A 17548-nucleotide genomic window follows, 5' to 3' on the forward strand; every position below is an offset into this window, starting at 1 on the left:
GCCAACACGAGAGAGACAGCAGAAGATTCTGTGGCCTTTAGGGACCTAGCCTAGAGGTGGGCGCCATCTCTTCTTCACAAATTCTACCGGTCAGAAATGGTCATGTGACCCTAGTGAGACCCATGGACAGCTGGGAAATGTAGTTTAGCTGTGCACCCAAGAGAGAAAAGCTGTTTAATAAGCTGCTAGCTAGTCTCTGCCGCTAATAATAATACCGATGACATTCATTCCTAGGGCTTTATTCTGAATCAGGCCCTGCCCTAAGACAGCACTCTGATGACACCAAATGTCATCAAGTGGCTCAATGGGAGTTCTGGTTTAACCGCTTTTGAATAGTTTGACATAACCTAGGAAAGCTGAACGTATGCATACCTTCTACTCCAGCAATGCCACTTCTAGGTATGTACCCTAAAAACCCTCACACACATGAACCAGGATATGTGTACAAGAGTGTTAATAGCAGTAAATAAGTCAATCTGATGAGTAAATTGGGGTATAGTCACCCAAGGAATTATACAAAGTATGGAAAAAGGAATGAATGAAAAAATGTGGCTGAATGTTTTCTGTATTTTGGCTGCGCTGCATGGCATGTGGGATCTTAGTTCCCAGACCAGGGATCAAACCCGTGTCCCATGCACTGGAAGCATGGCGTTTTAACCACTGGACCGCCAGGGAAGTCCCACGGCCGAATCTTAGTAACAATGTTGAGCGGGAGAAGAAGGAAGTTTCAGATTACATTTATCATGAAACTCTTTACAAAGTTCAAAACAGCGAAGTTAAACAATATGTTGACAATATGTACAGGATAATGCTATATTTATGAGAGAAAAAGCGCTTTATAATCTTTAGGTCTCTGAATTTGCATCTGTCCCTGAGGTAGGTATTCCAGCCATGGAAACTGAAGGATAGAGAGGTTGTCACACTCCAAACCTCAAGGTTGGCCTCCAGAGCTTGAACCCTTGTGCAAGCTGGTGTCACCAGCCTGCGTGGGCCACGGGGTGACTGTCATCTCCCCATCTTGTCGGAAAGTCACCCGCCACTCTGCCCTGGCACCCAGCCCACCTGGCTCCAGGCAGGCTCGGAGGCAGTGCTGTCCTGGGCCTGGTGCATCGGGCTGCAGCCAGCACTGGGCAGGGAAATACCTCTGAAGCAGTGCCAACTGCGGGGCAGTCGCACTGTCTCCCTCCTCCTGGGTCTGGAGGGCCACAATGAGCCCACAGCCCCGGCCAGACCCAACCCGGTGGCTGAAGTGGGCAGCTGTGTCCAGAAGCAGGGCGGCCAGGTAGGCGGTTTCCTGGGACCCGGGGTCTTCCGTTAGGTACTCCTCCAGGCCATCGAGCAGCAGGAGGGAAGGGGCTGGCCCCCGCGTCTCATGGGCAGAGCACAGGAGCCGGAGGAGCTCACGGGTTGAGGGTGGGTACTGGAAGCGGATCTTCTAGAGAGAGGAAAAAAGGAAACGGCCAGATTCATCACAGGAAGCCAGGCTCTCAGCTATAGCAGCCCTGCTTCCTTGCATACTTTCCTGGACGTGGTTCTCACTCCCCAGACCGCTGGTTCCAGAGTGAAGCAGCTAGCTCAGAGTGGTCGAATATTCTTCTGTTCGCCACGCCCGCCCCCCCCACCCCGTTTTATTTTTTGTTTTTCTCATTCTGAACTCATCACTTCCCGGTATTAGGTAAGAACAAGGTATATCGTTTTGTCAAATCTCTAGGGCAATCTTTCCACGGAAAACCTGCCCATAACGTCCGACCCCAGCATTGACTCCAGCGGCCCAGAAACTCTTTCCAGACCCGACCATGTTTAGCCCCGCCCCCTACTCGCCCCGGACTCCAGTCTTTGGGCGCCACCCTTTGCTAATTTCGCCCCCTCATTGGATGGTTTCTCACTCAATCTTAACAAAGCTTCGCGTAGTCCCACCCCCAACTCGTTCCAGACTCCGACCCATAATGCCTGCTCCGGCTTGCCCTCCCTTCGTCTCCGCCATTGGCCTGTCTCTGCCTGTCACTCAATCGTCCATCCGCCTCGCTACTGGCTGGTCCACCTCTGGTCCCGCTCCGCCCCACCTGTAACCGCAAGGGTTCGAGCGCAGCTCCAATCCGGCGAGGCAGGCTTTGCAGAGGCCTCCGAGTCAGGAAGAGGACAGGGCCTCGGCCTTCCCCTGCCGCCTCCAGGGCCGCCGCGAATAGCAGCGCTGTCTTTCCAGAGCCGTGACCGCCGAGCAGCAGCAAAGGCGGTTCGGCCTCAGCTGTGTTCTCCTCCCCCGGGCCAGCCGCGCCGCCCGAGTTTAGCACCCGCCTCAGCGTCTCCGCCATTCGCAGCGTACCTCTGTCCAATCGGCGGCCCGTTCCTGTCCTTGATCCCGCCCAGGACGGGGTCGCATTGGTTACAGTGCACTTAGCTTCTCCATTGGTCCAGTGATCTGTTCATCAAAGCTAGATCGACGTTTCCTAGCTCCTCCCCCGGTGAAGGGGCAAATAACCTAGTCTGAGGAAGGAATGGAGGCCTTTGAGGGAGATAAGGCCCTTCCCTGGGTGAGTCCGCTGGCGGAAGCAGCATGAATACTATTATTCTGAGCTAATAAGCTAATCAGACAATACAAGGGTTGAGAGTTGGAGGGAGTAGGCCCTAATCACTGACACATTACTTAAAGTCTCCTAGCCTCAGTTTGCTCACCTGTAAAATGGAGCACATGGTATCTCAGAGGAATATTGTGATGCGTATGTGTGTGTTTCTGCTGATGTTACCCAGTGACAATGAAGCAGGGGAGAGATGGAGGAGCTATGTGCTTGTATCTCTCTCTGTACCTGAGTACTTGCACAAATGGGGGCGGGGGATGCAGGCTTGAGGACATTCGTGTGCAAAACATCCGTCAGACAGCAAAGCAGCTGTCTTTGAGGGTCTATAAGAAGAAGAGTCTCAGCTGGCCTCCTCGTTGGCCTGGGGGCTTCTGGAGTCCTGCTTGGGGTACAATGGGAGGCAGGACCATAGAATAAAAAATGGGCCAGGAGAGAAGAGGCAAAGATGAAGGGGCTGGGAGACTGAGGGAGAGCCACAGCACGACCTTGTTTGTCACGTTCACTTCGGTATCTCCAGTGCCCGGTCAGTGCCTAGGGCATTGCAGATTCTCAATACAGGTTCGTTAAAGGAATGAATGAAGAAAGGAAGGTAGAACTGATGAGAAACTGGGAGAGAAGGAGGAACAAGGTGAATAATCAAGTGATCACTGGTTGGGTCTCTTCACCCAGACTTCTCCCCAGAGCTGCCACTCACGCCCTTGTTGCCCTGGCAACTCTGTCTCCTGGTAACTTCAAAGTGGTGCTGTTGCCAGGAGACCCAGGGGCAGGGCCGAACTGAGATTTCCAGGGCTTTCTCTCTCCCTCTGGGGCCAGAACACAGCTCCACAACATCCCCCAATACACCCACTCACAAAGCCGCGTACCCCCACATCCCTCTACAAATACATAGACACACACACACACACACACACACACACACACACACACACACACGGCATCTCTGCATATATATTCACTTCCAGAATCCCCATCACTCACATGCTCACAGCCATGTCCTATCCTGACACAACGCATCCCATACACACTCTTTCCCACATTCATGCCCCCACACCCTTTCCCTTGCACGCATACAAAAACACACTCTGATATAACCATACCATTGTCACCACACACACACACACACACACACACACACGAGGCATGCTGTTACATTCCCCTGTCAAATGCACAACCTCAGCCCCATGGTTCGCCTTACTTTGCAACACTCTAAATACACAAGCACCCAGTAGTGACACCCGAATCACACAGTTCCACACAGTTATATACATGGGAGTATGCCCAACACAGCCCCATTTCAAGTCCTTTGCACTTGCTGTTCCATTGCCTAGAGCACTCAGCTCCCAGATATCTATCCCTAGTTGTTTTCATTCCATTCAGATCTCTGCTCAAATATCACCTACTTAGGCTTTCCCTGACCACTTGTGTAAAGTCACACACCCTTCACTCTTTAATTGCTTATTCATCTGTATTTCTCTTCAAATAACTTATCACTTCCAATCTTATGTATTTATTTTATTGCCTCTTTCCCCACTAGTATGTCAGCTCCACCAGGGAAGGGTCCCTCTTTCTTTCACTACTTGGTCCCCAGCTCCTAGAACAGTACCTGGCGCAGAGTAGGTGCTCCTAAATGTAGCTGAGTGAGTATATAGTCAGAGATGCAGACATTAGGTGTATCTCTCATGCACACGGTACTTCTTTCCCTCCCTTCTTAGGATCCCACCTTCATGTCCTAACAGAAGGACTCTTACCTTAGAGGGGCTCCCTGGAGGAGGCAGGACCGCAGGGTGAGGGAACAGGGAGGTGGAGAGCTCAGGGTCAGTCTGTGTTCCTCCCTGGTTTATCAGCATCCTCAAGTGATTAGTTCATTCATTTGGCAAACACTTCTTGAGCACCTACTTTGTGCCCGGCCCTGACCTAGGAGGCACAGGTGTTCAGCGGTGAACAGACAACAAAATCTCTGTCCTGGTGGAACTGACATCCTAGCGAGGGAAGAGATAATGAAGAGTTTAAATAGTCTATGGGCAGATGATAAGTGTGTGCAAAAAAAGAAAAGAAAGTTTGCACAGGGAAGGGAAGGGTCAATTGTTTGTTTGGTTTTTGCAATTTTGAATAGGGTGGTAGGGGCAGGCCTCCCTGAGAAGGTAATACTTGAGGAAAGGCTTGAAGGAGTTGAGAGAGGGAACTGTGTAGCTATGTAGGGGAAGAGCATTCCAGGTGGAGGCACCTTCAAGTGCAAAGGCCTGGGGTCACTGGGAGAACTTTGGTTTTTACATAGAGTGCCATGAAGAGCCAACAGAGGGTTTGAGCACAAGAGGGTCATGGTCTAACTTACATTATAAGTCAGAGCTCAGTTTTTTAAATAAATTTATTTATTTATTTTTGGCTACATTGGATCTTCTTTGCTGTGCGCGGGCTTTCTCTAGCTTAGGCGAGCAGCGGCCACTCTTTGTTGCAGTGAGTAGGGTTCTCACTGCAGTGGCTTCTCGTAGTGGAGCATGGGCTCTAGGCACGTGGGGTCAGTAGTTGCAGTGCGTGGGCTCTAGAGTACAGGCTCCGTAGTTGTGGTGAACGGGCTTAGTTACTCCGCGGCATGTGGAATCTTCCTGGACCAGGGCTTCAACACATGTCGCCTGCACTGGCAGGTGGATTCTTAACCAGTGAGCCACCAGGGAAGCCCGGAGCTCAGTTTTGATCGAGTTGAGCTTGAGAGACTGTGAGACTTACTGGGGCATGTTGAGAAGGCTTTTTTTTTTTAATTAGAGGATTTTTAAAAATAAATTTATTTATTTTATTTATTTTTGGCTGCATTGGGTCTTCGTTGCTGCACATGGGCTTTCTCTAGTTGCGGCGAGCGGGGACTACTCTTCGTTGCATTTCGCAGACTTCTCATTGTGGTGGCTTCTCTTGTTGCAGAGCATGGGCTCTAGGTGGACGGGCTTCAGTAGTGTGGCACACGGGCTCAGTAGTGGCTCGCGGGCTCTAGAGCGCAGGCTCAGTAGTTGTGGCACACGGGTTTAGTTGCTCTGCGGCATGTGTGATCTTCCCGGACCAGGGCTTGAACCCGCGCCCCCTGCAGTGGAAGCACGGAGTCTTAACCACTGGACCACCGGGGAAGCCCTCAAGAAGCCTTTTGAATAAGCAAGCAGATCTTAGTCTGGATTTTCTTTCTTTTTTAAAAAAATGTTTATTTATTTATTTATTTTGGCTGTACTGGGTCTTAGTTGCAGCACGCGGGATCTTCGTTGTGGCATGTGGGATCTTTAGTTGTGGCATGTGGACTTCTTAGTTGCGGCATGCATGCAGGATCTAATTCCCCGACCAGGGATCGAACCCGACCTCCCTGCATTGGGAGCATGGAGTCTTACCCACTGGACCACCAGGGAAGTCCCTTAGTCTGAACTTTCTACCTAAAATTATCCACCCTGGGATGGGGGTGTGTGCAAGGCCAGGGCTGCTGTCTCCAACCTCTCTAGCGGGCCCAGACACTTCTTTGTGTCTGGCAGCCCCGCCTTTACCCTTTCTTGGCCTCCGCTTAACATCAGGACCACGGACAGTGCCAACCGGGTTGCGGTAGGGCGCTGTCCATTGTGCTGAAGTTTTGCTTCTTTCCTGCCCGCATGGAGGGAGCTGTGCGTCTGGAGGGACCACGGGCCTCAGGGGTGCAAGCCCTGGAAATAGAAGCTCTGGGCGGTGAAGCAGGGGGCTCCATGATTCTGTTCCTCCTCTGCCTGCAGCCCTCTCAGGCGTCCAACTCATTCCCTGCAGCCCTCAATCCACCCCACCACCTCCTCCCCCTCCGTCTCCCTGTCGCCTGCTCAGCTCCAACCGCACAGGTGTCCTCACTGTTCTCCGAACACAGCCGGCACGTTGCCACTTCAGGGCCCTCATTCTTGCTGTTCCCTCTGCCTGGAACGCTCCCCTTGCTCCACACTGTGGATACTTGCATGGCTCCCTTCCCTCCCTCCTTCACACCTCATCTCCAGTGCCAACTCCTCAGAAAGAACTTCCCTGACCACCCTCTTTAAATTGCAAGCTGTGTCCCCATCCCAGAGTTGTCCCATTGTCTTCTCTAGCTTGAGTTTTCTCTGTCACTTATCATTCTAACATATCAGCGATCTCAATCCCTGACCTAAATCCTTGATCCTACAGTTTAGAATTCAGAATTTTTCAGATTTTCGAAAGGTACTACGGTGCAAATACTATGCACTGAATAACACTCCTAGTTGGACCTGGGATAACATTCTAAGTCGAACGCTTTATCTGCAGCAAGACGTAAGAATAGTCTCATAAAGTTAAATAAAGAAAAGCTATAATAACCTATGTCAGTTCAGGTCAGGTTTTGCCACAAATGAGAAACAAATTTTGGTTTCCAGACCTTCTTGAAATTTGGAATTGTGGTTTTGTGTATAGCTTATTTATCTTGTTTATTGTCTCTCAGGTGTTAGGAAGTGAGCTCCATGAGGGCAGGATTTTGTGTCTGCAGCTCACTGCTGCAGCCCCTGTGCCTAACTAAACAGCACCTGGCACTCAGGTGGGGGGGGGTGCTCCCTAGTGTTCGCTGAATGAATAAATGGATGGATGGATGAATAAACGAGAAAGAAAGGAAAGCAGACTCCCCTTTCTTGGTTTCTCGATGACTCCGTACCCTGAATGGCCTGTCTGAAGTCCCTATGAGCCACAGCGTGTGTGGGGTGGGAGGTGGTCTGTGGCTCCGTGTCCCTCCTACCTTCCCTGGTCTCTGCTGGGTCCTCAGGGATTGGTTCTCAGCAGAACCTCATAATCAGAACCCCTGCTCAAATCCATGTAGTCAGGGATTCAGCTTGGAGGTTCCTACAGCCTCCAGCATCCCCTTCTATTAGAACCCTTAGGGTCCCCTCACCCGATTCCCTGTGCCCTCTGCACCCTGGCCGTGGTCAGAAACAGGCCAGCTGCCTGGGGAAGGCAGTCATTATGAGGCCCCTCACCGTGTGTTTGTGTGCCTTACATGCGGCTTGTAGGGCTGTTCGAATTTGACATGAAGAAACAAGGGCACAGAGAGGTTAATTAACTTTCCTGAGGCCACACAGCCAGGAAATGCTGAGCCAGGATTTAAAGCCAAGTCACGGACCCCACAGCCCCATGCTGCCTCTCCACAATCGCCCTGTGACAATACACTCACACCTAGACCCAAAATTAATGTCCTCCACACCCTGCCACCTGGGGGAGGAAGGCAGGTGGCCAAACTTCTGTTACAAACAGGTCTTTATTAAAGATGAGGAGGGGGCAGGAAAAGGGGGCAGTGTCTCCCCTGCCCACTGCCTTTGGCTGCTTGGGGCGGGGAGCCATCTTTGCTCCACCTGTGCCCCTATGACGGCACATCTGTACGAGGCTGAGGCATGGGGGGCAGTGTGAAGAACGGGGGGGGGGTTCTAAGAAAAAAAAACTCCTTCCCCACAGCCCTAATAAATAACAGAAGAGTTTGGGGTGACCTGGGCACAGGCAAGGAAGGATGCAGCACCCTGAACCCCAAAACCTCTGAAGTGGGGCAAGCCCTGCATAAGTTGGGAGTTAGGAAGGACTGGGTGAGAGACTGCATATGAGGGAGGGGCTGAGAGAGGAAGGGGTACCCCAAGGACCCTGCCACGGGGGAGCCTGCCCCCCACCCTCCAGTTGGACTCTCTGATTCTGAGGAGAGAGGACCCGATGACAAAAGATGACCCCATCTCCCTCCTCTCCTTTGCACATGCTTAGACATGGGCGGTCCCCCATTGACTGGAATCATACCCACCCACCCTAGAAATTCTGAGAACCAAGGACTCCTATTCATTGTTCAGACGCTGAACACTGGCTAGAGTTGCCCTCTTGCCTGAGGATTCTAAGAAATGATGGGGAGGCGCCTATTGGCTGGAGTAAACTCCTTTTGGCCAGAATTCTGAGAACTGGGGGGCTCCCATTGGCTAGGCAATGGCCAGTGGAGTCAGGCTTTGGCCCTTAAAAGGGCAATCCTAGGAGGCAAGGACCCATCTCCCAATTATGCCCACTTAGATGCCCCAGAGGGCAAGAGAGGCAGGGGGTCCCCTAGATGTCCTTCCAGCCATGCTCTGATGTCTGGGCCTGGCTGGTTTGGGGACAAGGGCTTTGGCACTCACACAGCACACGCACACACACGCGTGGCAGGGAAGAAATGGGGACTGGGCAGATTCTGGGTGGGTGTTGGGCCTCACAGCAGGTGGTCACGGCTGGCAAACAGGTAAGGGCTGAAGTTGTCCCGGTGGAAGGGGGAGGGATAGAGTCCACTAAGGGTGTACAGGTCCCGCAGCAGGGGTGTGGGCAGCAGCAGCTTCCGGCCACGGCCACCACCCCCGCCCGGCCCCCCAGGCCCAGGGGAGGAGGGCGAGGGGCCCTGGCTGGGGGTTGGTGCGGGTAGGGGCAGGGGCAGAGGCAAGGGTGTTGGCTCAGACCTCAATCGAGGGCGGGGCACACGGGGTGATGAACACATGGCTGGAGCCCTGGAGGACACGCAGCTGGGGATCAGGTGGCCACGGTGGGCGCAGTTCTGCGGCTCTAGGGATCAGAAGTCAGGAGGTTAGAAAGCTTGGGAGGGGTCATGAGAGCACAGGTGAGACCTCTGTGGCAGTGATCGCCATCTGGAAGTCCCCCCGTTTATCCTCCCACTCCCTCGACACTCACTGGATGGGGTGAGCCGTGCCGGTGTCGAATGCGGCCTGCAGGCCTCGGGTTCCTGAGACAAAGAGGCAGAGGGAAGGGGCTAGCGGCCCCCTGGGCCCCACTGGCCAGAGCCACAAGGGGCTCATTGGGCAGAGAGCCCAATGGAAAAGACAACAAGTTTTCAGGATTAACCATGTTCCCTTGGGAGGGAGGGGGTGGCCCGCCCTTGCATCCTGTGGGACGGTCCCCCCAGGACCTAGGTCCACAGAGGTGAGTGATCCCTCTACCTCTCCATGGCCCTGAGACCCCCACTGCCTGCCTGACTTCCTGCCTCCTTTGTCCTCCTCCACCCACCACCCTCTCCAGCCGGGAGCAGCCCCCGGCCCCCCTTACCTGGGCCACACTTAACTTTTCGAGGCGGCTGTCCATGGTGGGGGTTTGGCCCAGGTCCTCCCAAGGGGAGAGCCTTCGGCCAGAGGGTGGCCGGCTCTGGAAGTTGTGCACGACACAGGTGACCTGTGACAGAGGGAGGGGGCACGCTGAGGCCTGAGGCCAATAAAGTAAATTACCATCCCCATTTTTCAGATAAGGATACTGAGGCCCAGGATTTCAAAAACAGCTAACACTTTTATGGTGCTTACTATGTGCCAAACACTGCTCTTTCCACTTTACTAAGAGATAGGTACTATTATGACTTATTCCACACGGGGAGGCAGGTAAGGCCGAGTTGTGTAAGAGGATCTGATCCTGTCCTTATTTAAACCTTTGGTATTTTGGACATTATGGGTTTTTGCATTAATTTTGATTTTTAAAAATGTTTCACTACAATATTATTTATCTTGTTTACTGAGTGTTTTGGCTCCTCCTTAAATTTTGTGCTCAAAGCGAGGGCCTCACTTGCCTTACCTTGGTCCCAGTCCCGTTATCCCAGTTCACAGATGAGAATGTCCAAGCTAGGTAAGGTTAAGGGACTTGCCCAAGGTACAGAGTCCACACCCTTCACCATCATGCAGTCCTGCCTCTTGAGTCAGGGATGGATGGCAAGGGGGCTCACCAGAAAGGTGGCGATCGCCGCCCCTGTCAGGAAGCCGGCCAGCACGTCAGACCAGTGGTTGCGGTACTCAGCCACGCGGACCACGCCCACCAGGAAGGCGGGGCACAGCAGGGCCAGGCAGAGTGAGGGTTTGACCAGGCGGGAGCCCTTCACGCGGAACACGAGCGTCACGTACATCTGCAGGAGCCGGATGGGTCAGAGGACACATGGCAGCAGCAGTTCCCAAACCCAAGCGGACACTACATTCAGGGATAGGGGGTGTGGCCAGAATCCTGAGAAGCCGCAATGGGACTGGAGGCACCAGCCAGGGGCTCCAGGGAACAGAGCCCGGGGGACAGGAGTTCAGGGGATGGAGTCATGGACCCCCAGTGGGCCTTTGCAGGGATGGGGGTGTGTGTGGCCTGAGCACCAAAGAGCAGTGGATAGGGTCTGGGGCCCAGGTCTCTGGGGGACCTGGGCCCCAGGTCCAGGTGGGATGGGGAAGGAACCTCCACCATGACTGCTTGCTGGCTTAGGGTGTGGCCACAAAGTCAGAGGGTGGAGTCAGGGCTCAAGTGACAGGTCCAGGAGCTCCAGGAGGTGGAGTCCCCAAACCCCTGGGGACCACTGACAGGGTTAGAAGCACAGTCCCCAATGCCAGAAAAAGGAGTCAAAGCAACAGAGGGTGCGACCAGGGAAAGACAGGGGACAGAGTCAGGAAGTTCCAGTGAAGTCGAGTCAGGAGCGTGGCCAGGCCAATAAAGGGCGAGGACAAACTGGAGGGCAAGGGCTCCAGGGGATGGAGTTGAAAGCCCATTACCGAGTCACCTCCAGGACCTGTAGCACGGCGGAGACTTGGCCAGGCTTCAGGGTGCTGAGCCAATAGCCTCCTTTGGGTGTGGCCTTAGTGGGTCAGGAGGCGTGGCCAGGGTCCAAGGGGGCGTGGCCAGGGTCCAAGGGGAGGAGTGGGAGCCTCCGCCCTAGGGATGGTGTCACAGTGATGCGTGGCCTCACTCGGGGAGGGATTGGAGGCTCCAGCCCAGACGGTCTCCTGCCCGCTGGCCGCCCCCTTACTGCCGTGCCCCCGTTTCGGGGCTCACCGCTGTGTAGGCGACGGCGTAGGCGCAAAGGGCAGCGTCCTTGCAGGGGAAAGCGCGGCGCGCAGCGGCCACAAGGCTGGGGCTGCCAGCACAGGCACCCTGGTCAGTGACGAAACGGTTGGGCCCTGGCCGGTCTGGTGAGGGTGGCGGGCAGCCCAGGGCCGTATAGTTGGGGCGGCACACGGACAGGAAGTGCGGCGTCGGGTTGCCGGTCACCACCTGCCCTGCGTTGGCGAAGATGGTCGTGGTGAAGAGGCCGAAAGAGTAGACCCCTGGGATGGGATAGGAAAGGGGGTTCATGCCAGGGCCCAGCAGCCGTCCTCCTGTGAGCCCCCTTATGGCTCACATAGGCCCCTGTCTCCTTGTTCCTGTGACTGACATTAAAGCACAGCTGGGACTCCCCCTAACACCACACCCCATAATAGCTGGGCCATGTTCCTCTTCCCTTGGGACCACCATGATGGCATTCTGGGCCTCTGGCCTCTGTCCCTCCGGGATTACCAATATGCCAGGAGTGGGCCCTCCTCTGGAATCCATTATAGCTGGACTAGGACCCCTCAACAGCACTACATCAGGATTGGGCCCATGCCAGGGACCTCCTAGGACCACCGTGATGGCATTTCTGGGGCTCCTATACCTGCCCCTGGACTCGCTATTGCTGAGCTGAGCACTTTTCTCCTGGAGCACCACTCAGCCAGGGCTGGATCTCCAGCCCTCTGCCACAGGGACCACCATTTTGGATGAGCTCTGCCCTACCCCAAGGCTACCAACTATGGCTGGGACCATATTCAAAGTGCAGCCAGCGTTCTCATCTCCCTGCCCCCAGGGCCCCCTGGTGTCTGTCCTGTGCTTTTTCTGCCTGAGACTCTCCTTGTGGCAATTTGGGGCCCTCCTCTTATAGTTGTCATCAAGGTTGGCTTAGGCCCCACCCATGTCTCTAGAACCTCCACCATGACTGACCTCAGCCCACATCCCTCTTTCCCCATGAAGTCACCATCATAGCAATTCTAGGCCTTCCCCCCCTCGAATTCTTATTATACCTAAGCCTGGCCCATAGCCCTTTTGCATGGCTGACCCCTGACCGAGTCACTCACCCAGGAAGCGGACCAGCCTCCGCAGCGGGGGGCTGAAGCGGCAGCAGGCCCCGGACACGATGGTTCTCTCCCCAATGACTGGGATGGCTGACGGTGGTGCAGGGAAAAAGGCACGTGCCAGCTCCCCAAGCAGGATCTGTGGGCAAGACCAAGGCATGGTCTTCCTGAACTTCAAGCCCAGCCCTCCACCCATCTCCACCTGGCCCTCCTGCCTCCTGGAAGGCCCTTCCCACAGTCTGAGCCAGGTTACCCCCAGTCTCACCGTGAGGGTGGGCCCAGTGGTGACCAGGGCGTAGATGAGGGCCGGGGGTGCTCTGCTGGCAGCCTCAGGCCCTGGGTAGGGCTTGGCATAGGTACTGTCATAGCAGAAGAAGCCCTGGGTGTGCACGGGGAAGGTGTCCGTGAACTCCAGGCGGTAAGCAAGCAGGACCACGATGCCCAGCAGCACCGACTGCCGCCCAGCCAGGGTGGGGAGAGAGACAGAGTAAGAACAGAGAGGGTCAGGCCTGAGCTGGGCCACGGAGATGGAGACACAGAGATGGAGACAGAGACAAGGGGGAGAGATAGAGAGAGAGATGAAGAGGAGAGAGGAGATGGGACTGGGAAGAGGGAGAGAGGACAGGGCCAGAGCTCAGAGAGAGAGAGATAGTGGGTAGTGGAGGAACAAACCAACAGAGAAAGAAAAAATACTACTGATAGAAATACTAGAGTTACCACAGGTGTAACTCTTATTGTGGGCAGGGCATCATACTAAACCTCTTCCATGAATTAATCCATTTTACTTTCATAACAGTCCTAGGAGAGAGGGACTGTAATTATGCCCATTTGACAGATGAGGAAACAGGCTTGGGAGGGTAAGTGAGGTGCCCAGAGTCCCACAGTAATGATGGGCAGAGCTGGGTTGAATCCCGGATTGCCACTTCCGAAAGTGCCTCCTCCCCCTTGAGGGTCTGGGCAGGGGAGGTACTGTGCGCCTCACCTCCACAAAGACAAAGCAGGGAATGATGGAGAAACTCCTCTTCAGCTGAGGTCTCCCTCCCGCCATGGTGAAGGCCGGGCCTGTGGAGAAGGGGAGGGAGTGGCACTGCCAGGGTGGGGCCTAAGGGGAGGTTCAGGTCACCTGCTTGTGGAGTCTTCTGGCCACAACCTGGCCCCCATCCCTGGCCCCTCGGACTACAGCCAAGGAGCCCTGGCTCCGCCCCCTGAGCCTTCTGGCCACGCCTCTGCATATGCAGGTCTTGCCCTGCCCCTGCCCCTGCCCCTGCCCACTGGAGGCACCAGCCTCCCCTGACACAACCTGCTCAGCTCAGCCTCTGCTGGGGTCCCCACAGATTGTATAGTGGTCTTCTCCCCCAACAGCCTACACAGGAGATTCTGACCCCCTACCTTTTAGGAGGGCCTGGCCTCCTTAGCATGTGGGACCCATGCCCTTGGCCTTTAGCAGAGACTTCTCCAGCTAATGTGGACCCCTCCCTCACAAAGAAGGGTCCTCACCCCCACTAGTTTTTAGGAGACCCCATACTCTTTCCCCACATGCTTTACAGGAGACCCCATGTTCCCTGTCACCCACCCCCACCAAGCCCCTCCCCCTATACCACTTACCGCATGGCCCTCAGGGGCCTCCCTCTCCTGTCCCCATGGGCTGTGCCTGACTGGTTCGGGCTGATGGCCAGGCCCTCCTTCTCTCCCAGCTGCCTCTCCCTCTCTCCCTCCTTCCCCCTCCTCCCAGCCCGTCTGCCTTCCTGTATCAAGAGAGGGCTATCTCCCCCTCAATGTGCTCTCCCCTCCCCACAGTCCAACCTCAGTCCCCAGCACTGAGAGGCCAACGCAGTCACACCTGCTTGACCCATTCTCCCAGCCTAACCTCACCTGTGAAAGGGCGCTATGACTTCCTGCAGGCCGCTGCCACGCCCACAGACTCACAGCCACTCCTGGCGGCCAGCAGGGCAGGGATGGTCACCCCCATTGCACAGATTTGGAAACTGAGGCCCAGGCAGGTAAGGGTAGGCACTCTGGGTCCAGTGCCCCATCCACATGGCTTGCCCTGCAATGTGACATGTGGGGGTGAGGGTCACCAGAGAGCCCAGATGCCCAAGATGCCCACTTGGCCATGGCCCCCTCACCTTCTTAGAGACACAAACACACACCGGCACCCCCAGAGTACACAAGTCAGCCAGAGCTTCCATCCCAAACACCACACACACACACACACACACACACACACACACACACACACACCATCGCACAGCACTCATTCATCCCACCAACAAGCATCAAGGGCCTGCTGGGTTCCAGGCCCTGTGCTGGGTGCCAGTCTTGTGGTGAACAAGACAGGCTCGCTCATTCAGACAGGTGCCCCACACCCACTACACACATAGCTGCACACACACACACAGCACAGTGTGCACACGGCCTGGCACAGACACCCACACAGATCAAACAAATGTCCCCACACACACGGTCACTGGGACACAACAGGAGGTCCTTCACACACCTCACAGCCTCACACCCAGCCCTCACTCCACCACCGTCAGGGACAGACTCGAGGCTGCCAACACACTTAAGAGCCACATCAAAAAAAGAGAGTCACCACACACAGTGTGTGTGGGGGGGTCACAGAACTGGTCACAGCGTCACGCCCCCAATTACAAGGCACAGGATGACACACATTAACAGTCTCTCATCCACACTGACAGTCCTAGGAGCGCCCTGTGCCATCCACAACCGCAGCCACATGGCCACACGAGGGCACAGACATGGACCACGGCACAGACCCGCACACAGAGCCACACAGGAAAGGCACATGATCACAGCCACACACTGGAACACAATAACGGCCCCCCACCACCACCATCAGAAGGAACACACAACAGCAGCCACACAATGACAGTCACATGCACACAACCATACAGACACCGAGCCAGCCACACAATCACTGTGACAGCAGTCACACAGCCACTCAAAGGCGACCCCGACAACACAGCCACCACACACTCACCATCAGAGTGATACCCACGGCGACAGCCGCAAATGACAGCCACAGGAGACACAGTCACAGAGACACCACACAGACACCCCTGAAGCCACACGATCTCTCATACAGCCACACACTGACACATAACGACAACCACACAATCACCGTCAGCCTCACCAGGGTCGCCTCCCCATCTTCCCCTCCCCCAGCCCGGTCCCCAAGCCTCAGCTCGCAGCCTCCCCTCCCCCTCCCCGCGCTGGACCCGCAGGGGACCCGACCCACAGGAACCGAACCCTGGCCAGACAGACCGAGGGTCGGAAGCAGGCGAGAAGGGGTACAGGGGGCTCCCCAAGGCCCTCCCCCTCACCGGGTCTAGACTGCCGCCGCCTGAGCCCCGGATCCACCTAGACGGCCCCGGCGCGGCGGGACTGACAGACAGACGGCCGGCCAGAGAGCGAACGCAGAGATGGAGACGCCGTCGGCCGGCCGGGCCGCGCCGCGCCGCGCCGCGCAGCGCAGACTCCGCGGCGGGGAGAGGGGCGGGGCCTCCGGGAGCATTATTTGCATAACCCGTGAGGCGGGGCCTCGCGGAGTCTCATTAGCGTGATCCGGGGCGGGGCCTCTGTTGCTCTTCGGGTCAGGGCGTTTTAGAATAGATTCGGGAGGGAATGAAGGTTGGAGGTTGGGAGGGAGGACCCTGGTGGGTGCTGAGAGGAAGAGGAGGGTGGGGTGTCAGAGCGTGACCCCGGGCCGAAACCCTGGGCGGAGATGAGAATGATCTCCCCACACACACCCTGGAGTGCTGCTCAACCCCCCTCACCCCTGAGGCTCGGGGCTCTAGGGTGGCGCCCTGAGGATATGGCGAGGCCATCAAAGGAGTTCTGCAGCAGGTGCACAGCCGACCTGGGGGGAGATGGGGATCTTGGGGTCCCGGGGGACTCTGGACTGCTCAGAGCTGGGGCAGGGAGGCCATGGTGGGGGCAGGGGCGGAGATGAGTCCTGGGAGGAGAGGGACTCAGGTGGGTTCCAGGTTCTGGTGGTCGCTGCTTGATCTTATTAGGAGGAACGCAGGGCAGATGAGGGTCAGGGGCCTCAATTTCCCCATTTGGGCAGTAGGGACATCAGGCCAGATCGCCAAGGGCCTATCTGGCCACTCGTATCTAGACAGACTTACCCCTGACCTTGTCATATACTAAATCCAGCCTCACACTGTCCCCTGACCCTAGGCCCACATATCCCGAACAGTCCCTGGGGTCTCCACACCCTCCCCAAGACTGGGTAGTAAACTGTGGGGGTCACTCTGAGGCACAGGAAGCAGCCAGGAGCAGCAGTCCACAGGTGGAGGAGGGTCTCAGCTAGTTTATTTTCTCTCTGGAGGGGTCTTCAGGGAGAGCAGTCCCAGCTGCTCAGGCTGTGGAGAAAGAGGGTGGGTCAGAGGCTGGCCTGGTTCAGGGGACCCCAGGGCTGGAGGTCAGGGAGCAGATGCCCAGGTTGGGAGTTGGAAGGGTGTGTACTTCGGGATTCCAGGGCAGGCCAGGAGGGGAAGGGTAGGTTGGGGCAGGGGAGGATCCACACCAGGTGGGAAGGAGCAGCTCTTGCTGAGTGGTGGCTGGGAAGGGTCCTGGTCTGAGTCCGAGTCCGAGTCCCAGGAGGGGCGTGGCGGGCTCAGGCATCGGTGCCCCTTGTAGCCAGCAGGAGGGACAGGTGCAATTCTGGCACAAACCCTGAATGTGACCCTCGAGTGGCCTTTGAATATGGGCCCAGTGCCCTTGATATTATGTGATCCTTGATTATGTCCCTTGAATGTGACCCAACATGACACCAAAGTATGACCTCGATGACACCTGAATTTTACCCCACTGACCCTTAAAAAAGATCACAGTGACCCTGAGTGACCCCTGGATGAAACCTCCAGGGACTCTTTAATGTCACCCCAGAACATTATTTAATGTGACCCCAGAATAAGACCCAACAGACCCAACCACCCCCAACTATGGCCTCTGAACATGACCTCCATGTGTGAAGCTGGAGAATGAACCTCCCCCACCCCTGGAGTGCTGCTCAACCCCACTCACCCCTGAGGCTCGCAGCCCTGGGGTGGCCCCCTGAGTATATGGCGAGGC

At 55.8% G+C, this 17548-nt stretch overlaps 2 protein-coding genes across 9 annotated transcripts; both read right to left on the bottom strand.

Moving 5' to 3' along the window:
* Positions 1–732: 732 nt before the first annotated feature.
* SWSAP1 (SWIM-type zinc finger 7 associated protein 1) lies at positions 733–2334 on the bottom strand. 2 transcript variants are annotated; one of them, XM_067733676.1, is made up of 2 exons: positions 2064–2334; positions 733–1432 (listed from the first exon to the last, which is right to left on the bottom strand). In XM_067733676.1, exons 1-2 carry the CDS (start codon positions 2310–2312, stop codon positions 932–934), a joined length of 750 nt encoding a protein of 249 aa, XP_067589777.1. In that variant the 5' UTR covers positions 2313–2334; the 3' UTR covers positions 733–931. The 2 variants fall into 2 exon arrangements, with proteins under 2 accessions (XP_067589777.1, XP_067589776.1); XM_067733675.1 differs by having other exon boundaries at positions 733–1435; positions 2064–2332.
* Positions 2335–7799: 5465 nt separating this feature from the next.
* PLPPR2 (phospholipid phosphatase related 2) lies at positions 7800–17490 on the bottom strand. 7 transcript variants are annotated; one of them, XM_067733668.1, is made up of 12 exons: positions 17001–17490; positions 16246–16836; positions 15793–16132; positions 14321–14495; positions 13431–13510; positions 12714–12902; positions 12452–12587; positions 11358–11629; positions 10279–10455; positions 9618–9740; positions 9246–9297; positions 7800–9119 (listed from the first exon to the last, which is right to left on the bottom strand). In XM_067733668.1, exons 5-12 carry the CDS (start codon positions 13494–13496, stop codon positions 8776–8778), a joined length of 1359 nt encoding a protein of 452 aa, XP_067589769.1. In that variant the 5' UTR covers positions 13497–13510; positions 14321–14495; positions 15793–16132; positions 16246–16836; positions 17001–17490; the 3' UTR covers positions 7800–8775. The 7 variants fall into 7 exon arrangements, with proteins under 7 accessions (XP_067589769.1, XP_067589771.1, XP_067589768.1 ...); XM_067733670.1 differs by having other exon boundaries at positions 12714–12827; positions 15793–16836; XM_067733667.1 differs by having other exon boundaries at positions 15793–16836.
* Positions 17491–17548: the final 58 nt, after the last annotated feature.

The sequence above is a fragment of the Pseudorca crassidens genome, chromosome 3, assembly GCF_039906515.1.
Source record: "Pseudorca crassidens isolate mPseCra1 chromosome 3, mPseCra1.hap1, whole genome shotgun sequence".
In the NCBI taxonomy this organism is placed as follows: domain Eukaryota; kingdom Metazoa; phylum Chordata; class Mammalia; order Artiodactyla; family Delphinidae; genus Pseudorca; species Pseudorca crassidens.